Source organism: Loxodonta africana, chromosome 4, assembly GCF_030014295.1.
Source record: "Loxodonta africana isolate mLoxAfr1 chromosome 4, mLoxAfr1.hap2, whole genome shotgun sequence".
NCBI lineage: Eukaryota > Metazoa > Chordata > Mammalia > Proboscidea > Elephantidae > Loxodonta > Loxodonta africana.
The window spans coordinates 29,184,756-29,194,860 of record NC_087345.1 but is presented as its reverse complement, the minus strand read 5'-3'; the positions used below and the strand labels follow the sequence as shown (position 1 = coordinate 29,194,860).

The following is a 10,105-nucleotide window of genomic DNA, read 5'->3' as shown; positions in this document are numbered from 1 at the left end:
TGGACTTGAACCCCAACAGTCTGACTGCAAAGCGTGCTTTTCACCCAGCTGTGCCACTCTGTCATGGGAGGCTGCGGTCTGGTGGGGAGCAGAAACAGAGACAGGCAACCTGGGCTCCAAGATAGGCAACCTGGGCTCCAATCCCACGGCTGCCTCTAACTGACTGGGAGACCTCCGGCAAGTCATGCGGTCTTTCTGGCCTTTGTTTCCTCATTGATAAAATGCAAGGCTTACCCCAACCAATAAAAAAAAACAGTCCCTTTCAAATTCTGCCTGCGAGCCCTTGGGTTTGGAGGCATTGCCTTGGGCAGACTGAGCAGCTTTCCTTCTTCTGTATTAAATACTGGCCTTCGGTGGATTTTATATGAATTAATGGTTCTGAGGCTTCAAAAATTTTGAGGACCATCAACTTCTGAACTTCCTGTTCTAAAATTCTATGATTCTATTATCCATCCCATTATCTATCAGGCTCTTAATTAGGTGTCAACTATGTTTACCTAAAGGAGCCCTGTCCCAAGTAGTGATGTGGTTAAGCACTCAGCTGCTAACTGAAAGGTCGGCTGTTCCAACCCACCAGCTACTCCACAGGAGAAAGATGTGGCAGTCTGCTTCCGTAAAGACTGCAGCCTTGAAAACCCTGTGGGGCAGTTCTACTCTGTCCTATAGGGTTGCTATGACCAAAACCAGTGAGTCGGAATCAATTCGTTGGCAATGTTTTTGTTTTGTTTGTTTATTCAACCACAGAAATTTCCACACCCAAATGTTCATTTCTCTATAACCTTTCTAGAATAAATTCTTTACTTCTAGAATGATATCCAGATGCCCCTTCCATTTTTATCATATGATAAATTTCATCAAACCCAGCCCACCCAGTGCCGTCGAATCGCTTCTGACTCATAGGGACCCTACAGGACAGAGTAGAACTGTCCCATAGAGTTTCCGAGGAGCACCTGGCAGATTCAAACATTAGAGCCTATTTTCTCCTTATAACCTTCTCCAGTATATTCTAATACTACCCTCTCTTTGCACTGTTTTCCGTTTAATTTTCTTATTGTTCGGTACAAATAGTCAAATTGTCTTGCACAGAACCTTACATACTGTATAGGCACTCAAGTGGTTACTGAATCTGGATAACAATAAACTCACTCTTCAACGATTTAAAAATCAAAGTTTCAGACAAAATAACTTTAGAAGATTTCAGTTTTTGAAATACACAACTTTTACAGCACAAACACAGTATTTACATTTCAAGTTCTTTTTACAAAATATGTATGCCATTTTGAAAGAATACTCGTGAGATCATGATCTAAAACACTTGTCGGAAAGCTCAAAGAGGACTCATGGTATCTGGTCTCCACAAATCCACTGTATAATGACATAAACAAAATATGGCTGAATGTCAGGGCTTCCCCATACATAAAAATACTAATTCTCTATACCAGGCGTCAGCAAACTATGGCCTGTGGCCTGTAGTGGCCTGTTTTTTATAGCAGCAAGCTAGACATGGTTTTTACATTTTTAAAAGGGCTGTTTAAAAAAAGGAAGAAAAATATGCAACAGAGACAGATGTGGCCTGCAGAGCCTAAAATATTTACTATCTGGCCTTCTAAGTCTGCTGACCCCTGTTCTTTATGAAAGGAGCCCTGGTGGCCCAGTGATTAAGCGCTCTGCTGCTAACCAATAGGTCAGTGGTTGGAACCCACTGGCTGCTCCGTGGGAGAAAGCTGTGGTGGTCTGCTTCAGTAAAGATTACAGCCTTGGAAACCCTATGGAGCAGTTCTACTCTGTCCTACAGGGTCGCTATGAGTCGGAATTGACTCCACAGCAATGGTAGTAACTCTTTATCATAATAACTGAGAGAGAGCACTACTGGAATACACTGATGAGCATTAAACAAACCACCACTGCAACGTACAGGTACCATTAGCAGGACTCATTTCTAAAATGAGGCACTTCTGTTTGAATATGTACATTTCTATGTTTTTTTTTTATAACATAATTACATCTGGAAAGTAGCACTGCTATTTAACTCTAGCCCTTTGTAGTTAGGTCTCCACATGAAATCACAGTATTCTTATGGGCTGAAATAAACAAGAACAAGCATTTCAGATATAAGTCACTGAGTTCTTCAGTAGCTGGACACCATTTACAGTTTTACACATTAATAAAAAAATCCATAATTTAGATATTGCCAATAAAAAGTGATATTGCTGCATTATTTAAATAACATCTATAAAAACATGTTCAGATATCCCAATTCATTATTCTCAGAAGTGAGAATAACTAGTTAACTTAGTAGCTACTTATTTAAAAAATGGGAAATAGAAAAGGGAAAAAAATAGCAAATGACTTTGGAACGCAAAGGCCGGGATCTCTGAGCAATTGCTCCCAAGCTGACCTGGGCTTCTCATATTAAAGTTTGCTTGCAATGGTTGCTATGGGAAATTAGCAGCTATCTCTTGTCAGTGAGCTTTTTTTTATAAAAAGGATGACAGGTCCATGAGCAAAGGCTTTTTAAAAGTAAAACCAGTTCAGAGCTGCTCAACGCACAAGTTTTCAAGGTATTGGTTAAACAATTCCTGGTCAGTGGGCTACAGTCACGCCACAAAACAAGTATTGTACTGGACATTATTCCTTCTTCAGGCCGAGCTGGCTAAGAATCACATCATGAAGACATCTTGGTGGCTCCAAGTTTTAAAACGCTCAGTAAACACTGAGGTAGACGATACTCAAATGAAGACCTTCTATACCCTGATTCGGTTGGGACTAGCTTCTTTGAGTATTCTCCTCCTGGGAAATATCTTCCGCTTAAGTGCAATTAACTAAATGATGAAAGATAGGAAATAAACTTTAATTCACCATGTGATCAAAAGAGTACATTAAATTTTCTTTCTGGAGAGCCATATGGCCTCAATTATTTCCATAGACTAATACATAAAAAAAAAAAAAAAAAGACTAACAATTCTCTATCATTCCTTCCCCAAAACAAAACCCAACCACTCATTTTGACTGGCTTTGCAGGGTCATTATGCTTAGTTATGTGCCCACAAGAGACCCACTTAACTTACAGTTAAGATTTTTACATAGTCATTACCATGCATATTTATTTTCAAGGAGATGTGTTTGCCAAGACTTTCTATTGAAAGGAAACTAAATGATGTTTAGCTATTAAGACACACCTTGGATTTGAAAATGACTAATTGTGTAACATAGGATTTTTTTTTTTTTTAACACTGTATTAAAAACCCTCTAATATTTTGTTCTATACTTGGGTTGTGATACAGGAGTTCATTTATAAATTAGCAGCTTGGAATTTGGATACTTTTTTCTTATAGAAACAGTTTACCCATGATACATCTGAAAAAGAAAAACTTCTCACCATTTTAATAAAGTTTCAATGAGGAAAAAAAAAGTGTTCTTTATGGTGGCAAAGTGGTTAAGAGCTTGGCTGCTAACCAAAAGGTTGACAGTTTGAATCCATCGAGCCGCTCCTTGGAAACCCTATGGGGCAGTTCTACTGTTTTACAGGGTCACACTATGAATCGGAATTGACTTGACAACAGGTTATTTACCTTGTCTTCCTTTTCTCAGGGCCAGCTACTCCTTCATCTAGAGGTAGACACAGGGCTTTGCCCAGGCATAAGCTACAATGGTTTGAATGATGAGCTAGGATTCTGGGGCAGAGGAATGAGCAGTGCTGACTATATTGGAGTGATGGGCAGGGGTGATGGGTGTGTTAAGAGTAAAGAGTTCGACCTGAGTAGGTAAAGAGCAGGGAGCTGGAGAGGAGAGGAAACTTGATCCTCCCTTCCTTTCTCTCTCCTCCTGGCCCTCTGGCTCCCAGTTATGAGATAGTATAAACAATAGGGATGGAAAAATGACCCTCCTGTTCCCTTTCCACTGCCACCAGCTGCTCCTTTTAGCCAGGGTCCCTCTCCTTCCCCATCCCCAGCCAGCGTATAGCAGACTCGCAGGTTCCTCAGTGGACTTCTATTCTAAAAGCAAGTACACACGCTTAGAGATTTTTTTTCCTTAGAGTCTGACCTGCCAGGAACAATGGCAAAAAATACCACAAACAAGGCTTATATTCCCCGGGAAGTAGATGAAGGCTAAACTGCAGTCCTGCTTGCCTGCCCAATCTCCATTTCCTGAATTTCCTTCCATTTGTAGCAGAAAGTCCCAAAAAACCAAACCAAACCCACTGCTGTCAAGTTGATTCCGACTCACAGTGATCCTGTAGAGTTCCCAAGGCTGTAAATCTTTCTCCGGCAGAGTGGCTGTTGGGTTCAAACCGCCAACCTTTCAGTTAACAGATGACTGCTTTTTTAACTACTGCACCACCAGTCTCTGTTTATCTCAGAACTTGGGCCTCCTCCTCCTCCTTGGTGTGATTCCTCTGAGTCACAGCTAGAAAAGCCCCACTTAACGGTTATCTTAAATGGAGGCCCAGGCAAGGCTCGCCTGCCCTGCCTAAGTCAGGTTAGTGAAGACCCTCATTCCCCTCCTTCTTCAATCCTTTTTTCTTCAGACTGCTTCATCCCTGCAGTCACTGAGGGATTCTCTTATCCTTTCTTTTTACTTCACAAATCTTTCTCCTACCAACTCAAGCCCTCTCTCTGCTTCTGGCCTCTCACCTCAAGAAGGCTGTATGTGGGTGGGGAGGGACTGATAGCTGAGAGGATGAGGGAGGATTCCCGGCAATTCACAGGAAAGGTAAGTGGGAGACTAAGTGTGTGTACCACATGCAATGCCACAGAACAGAGTAAGGTCTGAAGCCAAAATATCGCCATCACTTTTGGAAAGGAAGAACATTGACGACTCATAAAAAACCAGAATCAGACAAGGATCCTAAGTAGGTTCTTGGTGAAAAGTCCTTAGAGCGTTTTGGTTTTAGCCTGACAGCTGCAAGTTAATCTATTGAGTTCCAGGTAAAAAGAATACTGGTATTAGATTTAGAAGACGTGAATAAAGGCTGTTATGGCTGCTGCCTATTATTAAATATCCCTGAAATATTAACATGTAAGAAACAAAAGTAAAAATTAAAATTTTCTGGTTGTGAATTTATACCATTTTCTAAAATAATCAGATGCTAATGTATCAAGAATATCATTTAATAATTACATAAAATATAGAAAACTTACCTGTTCGGCAAAAAAAGAGAATACAGTAAACATAATCAATGTTGCTAGTACACAATGGGTCCAAAACTTCAATTTATCCCGATAAGCCCTCCTGTTCAGAGAGAGAAGAAAGCAAACATGTACCTCTGAGTATGGTTTTTCTGTCATTAGTGATAGTCATATATTAGTTTTGCAAAAAACAACACTGTGAAAAACAAAAAATATTGCTTGGAGGCAGTTCAAAAATGTTAACACAATATATATTCCCATCAGGAGCTCAGATTTTTCACTATATCACAGTAGACTTTATACTTTCATTAGAGAAAGTTATCCAGGGAGCAGAGAGGACCTCAAAAGAAAACTATCGCTAGGATTTAAACAAAACCACTCTTCCACTCATTTTTATTTATTCACTCATGTTCACTGGGTTGGGTTACTCATGTTTATTTCTTCCTTTACTCACTCACCCAATAAATGCTGTGGATACAAAGAGAAGAACAAGATAAGGTCACTGCCCTAACATGGAAAGTCACAGACATGCAGACAACAACCACCAGAGAACACAGAGACATAATACAAAAAAGCAAATTCTTGTGGAAAATTGCAGAGAAATGTGAAAGCACCAGAGAAATGATACTAATTCATTCAAGCTCTGAAGGGAATCGAGAAAGCACCCAGCCGAGGAAGGGAATGACCGGCAGCAGAGTCAGAGTCACAAGGTGAGTCCTGCAGGACTGAGCCAAGTTCGGGACATGAGCTGCAGTGGGCACCAAACCATGGAGGAGGCAGTGATTATGAACTGTGGTTGTTCTAGAAAATCATGCAATGGGATTTGGACTTAATACTCCAGCGGGGAAGGAGGTAAGATGGCAGGGGTGAGGGTGGGGGTAACACAATCAGGGTAAAAATGGTGGCCATTTGAAGGATGGATGGAGAAATGAGTCCAGTTAGTCTAGGTATGATGCAAGAATCAGGGGCTGGACTAGGGCAGCAGGAATGAAAACAAATATGCAACTGAGAGTAGAATCCATTGGATTTGGAGACTACAGGACACCGAGGATTAAGAGAGGCAGTACAGCAGTTTCCTCACCTGTAATTTGAAAATGGGTAATTTGTTATGAAGATTAAAAAAATACTTAGCATAAGGCCTGAAGATATGCTAATAACTACCAAATTCAGTCCTCTGTGCTGAGTTCCAGATTCTCATTTACAACTGTTCACTGTGGATAGCTCTACCTCAAATCACATGTTCAAAATCACACGTGTACTCTCTCACACACTGTTGTTCCTCCTGTATTTCCTAACTCTGTTAACAGGATCACAATTAGCTCACTCACAGCATCATTCAGAGCCCACATGCAATTTAAAGAGCTAATGAGCCACAGGCTACAGCACAGCTAATGTGACGCATCAGCAATCAGAGAACCCTATAACAGCTGGAGGTGAACTGAGGTTCCCTCAACCACCCATCCACTGAGCACCTACCAGGTGCTAGGGAGGCACTGTGAACTCAGCGACAGGTAAGACACAGTCTTTGCCCCTGAAGAGGACTCAGTCTACTAGGGAAGGCGAGCATAACCAGATGCACTAAGGGGGGAAGGAACAGGGTTCTATGGAGACAGGAAGAAAGCCAATGCAGGAAATAAGGAAAAGATAACAGGTGACTCAAGAGTGCAGGTTGTAAAAGTAAAGAGAAAAAGGAAAGTTTCTACAAAGCAGCATGGGATTGGTGGGTTAGCAGTGGGGCAGGGTTGTCAGAGAACTGGAGGCAGGGAGACAATTAATATGTATTACAACAGACCTAGAACCATGGACATAGCCCAGGGAATAAGGAGAAAGCAATAGGTGGACCTGAGAGAGATTTCAGAGGGGAAACTGGCAGAGCTTGGCAACTAGAACTCCTTGGTACCTTGGAGTTGGGTAAATTGCACAATTACCGTGTACTTTGCTGATATCTATATATTTTCATTTTTAAAAGGAAAGATTATTACTAAATCCTTAATATCCTGTATCTGATTCGTCTCATTTGCACAACTCAGAAATCAAGGTCTTCTCAAACTACTCCTATGCAATTGAGCCCTTAAGGTGAATGTAATGACAAAATGTATTTGAGGGAGATAATACTTGGGGCCATCTGAAGACCATTTTCCTCTACACTAAAGGAAAGTAAAAATTTGAGAATCCAATCCTTGCTATTTCTGAAAGACATCAAAAAATGTTATCCCTACCTCTGTGTCTCCCCTTGTCTTCATCCTTCACAACTCTATAATTTCTATACTATACAGCTCTTAACCAGATGCCAATTCTTTGCTCATTATCTATAAAGGTTTCCAGCTGGTTATAAAGGCTAACTAGACAATCTGGTTGTCAAGGCTCTGAATAAAATGGTTTCCAATGCATCTCCAGGCTTATCTCCCACAACTTCACTATAGGAATTCTCCAACTGAGCCAGGCTAGCCCCTAAAACTTCTGGATCATTCTACCTCCAAACCTTTGCTCAATGTTCCCTTAACATTTTCTGAAATTCTTGCTTCTGAATTTAGCCTAATTCCATTTTCCCAGAAGCCAAAAGCTCCATCACAGCTAATGCACTGCCCCAACAATCAAAGAATCCTATAATAGCTGGGCTTCCCTCAGCCACCCATCAACTGAGCACCTAATACCTTGACTATCAGCTCAGCCTACACCTACTCCTCATACCTCTCATTGTGTACGGAACAACATGCTCCTATGAATTGATATTCCCCGTCATCTATATACTCGGTCAGCAAGCAGTTGAATAAATGATTAAAGTTCCCACTAAATTCAAAGGAGCTCTGGTGGTGCAGTAAAAAGCCTGGCTGCTAACTGAAAAGGTGGTGGTTTGAATCCACCACCACTCCATGGGAGAAAAGACCTCATGATCTGCTCCCGTAAAGATTACCCAACCCAACCCAACCTCTGCCATCAAATTGGAATAGGAACCCTATAGGACAGAGCAGAACTGCCTCATAGGGTTTCTGCGGCTGTAAATCTTTACGGAAGTATACTGCCACATCTTTCCACCACGGAGTGGCTACTGGGTTTGAACCTCTAACGTTTTGGTTAGCAGTCCTCCTATAAAGATTACAGGCTTGGAAACTCTATGGGGCAGCTCTACTCCGTCCTAAAGGATCGCTGTGGGTTGGAATCAACTCAACAGCAGTGGGTTTTTGAAGAAGCCCTGGAGGTGCGGTGATTAAGTGCTAGCCTGCTAACCGAAAGGTCAGTGGTTTAAACCCACCAGCCACTCCTTGGGACAAAGATGTGGCAGTCTGCTTCTGTAAAGATTACAGCCTTAGAAACTCTACTCTGCCCTATGGGCTTGCTGTGACTCAGAATCGACTCTACTGCAATGGGGTAAACTGAAAGATTCTCAGTTAAATATTTTTTCAAATCCCTTAAAGTGCTAATAAGTGTCTTTCACATATTAAGCTCAATAAAAATGCGAACTGTATTTTTGCAAAGAAATTACAGAGCAAATAATAACACACTAAAGGTATTTCAACACTCTGAAATATAAATATATGAAATATATTTATATTTATATATAAATATATGAAATATGAGAACTTACCATTCTTGCAGCTCATGCATATGAAGGAAACGGTTGCGATACTCTCTTGGCAGCTCAAACTGGGATGGGATGGGGAACATGGATTCATAGAAGTCCCTGAGAACAGCCTTCACTGTCTGGGCATCTTTATGATTATGGTCAATGTTGTCATTCAAGCAAACAAATTTCCTGAAGTAACAGAGACCCAGGATTACTGATGATCATACGGATGATTGTGACCTAATAAGATAAGGAATGTGGATTCCAAATACATTTTAAACAAATTTATGCCCCCACGTTGGTGCATTTACCGATACAATTCTCTGCAGGAGTAATGTTCCATAAAATTATTCTTTAGCTATTCCTCGCTTGTAAACCATGAGAACTGGGGTAGACAATCTTAAATGTGCCTTCTAGCGATGTGAGTGAATTAACGATTTTTACTTAGTGTGTCCTCTAAGTGTTCAATCAATATAGTTAACTGACTGGAACATTCTGTTAGCAGCTGGGGAAAAAAATTAGTTGTCTCTATAACTGAGATCTATGAACTGATGGTTATATCATAAGAGCGGTCCCATAGAGAATTAAAACAGAGACAGTATGCTACAGCTACAGATTCTCTTAGTTTGCTGACTTCTACTTAATATGTCTTCAATCAAGTTAGAGTTCTGGCAAAAGTGATTATGGGTTGTGCTTCCCTACTTGTTTCAAGTTCCTTCAAGTCAAAAGTCATTACACTGAAGATGTATTAAAACAGCAGGTAAGTATGACACCACTTTTGAAGTTGTTGTTGTTGTTAGGTGCTGTCGAGTCGGTTCTGACTCATAGCGACCCTATGCACAACAGAATGAAACACTGCCCGGTACTGAGCCACCCTCGCAGTGGTTGTTACGCTTGAGCCCATTGTTGCAAACACTGTCAATCCATCTTGTTGAGGGTCTTCCTCTTTTCCACTGACCCTGTACTCTGCCAAGCATGATGTCCTTCTACAGGGACTCATCCCTCCTGACAACATGTCCAAAGTATGTAAGATGCAGTCTCGCCATCTTGCTTCTAAGGAGCATTCTGGTTGTACTTCTTCCGAGACAGATTTGTGCATTCTTTTGGCAGTCCGTGGTATATTCAATATTCTTCTCCAATACCACAATTCAAAGGCATCGATTCTTCTTTGGTCTTCCTTATTCATTGTCCAGCTTTCACATGCATATGAGGTGTGATTGAAAATACCATGGCTTGGGTCAGGCGTACCTTAGTCTTCAAGGTGACATTTTTGCTCTTCAACACTTTGAAGAGGTCCTTTGCACCAGATTTACCCAATGCAATGTGTCTTTTGATCTCCTGACTGCTGCTTCCATGGCTGTTGATTGTGGATCCAAGTAAAATGAAATCCCTGTCACCTTCAATCTTTTCT

At 41.1% G+C, this 10,105-nt stretch overlaps 1 protein-coding gene across 4 annotated transcripts in view; it reads right to left on the bottom strand.

Annotated features, from left to right (window-relative positions):
• Nucleotides 1–714: 714 nt before the first annotated feature.
• GNPTAB (N-acetylglucosamine-1-phosphate transferase subunits alpha and beta) overlaps nucleotides 715–10,105 on the bottom strand; it is a 112,782-nt gene continuing 103,391 nt past the window's right edge. For all 4 annotated transcript variants that reach the window (XM_003405293.4, XM_023538866.2, XM_023538871.2 and 1 more), the window contains 3 exons: nucleotides 8,716–8,883; nucleotides 5,142–5,232; nucleotides 715–2,822 (listed from right to left, as the gene is read on the bottom strand). In XM_003405293.4, coding sequence (XP_003405341.2) covers nucleotides 2,745–2,822; nucleotides 5,142–5,232; nucleotides 8,716–8,883 — 337 coding nt within the window. In that variant the 3' untranslated portion in view covers nucleotides 715–2,744. The remainder of the gene's footprint in view (nucleotides 2,823–5,141; nucleotides 5,233–8,715; nucleotides 8,884–10,105) is intronic.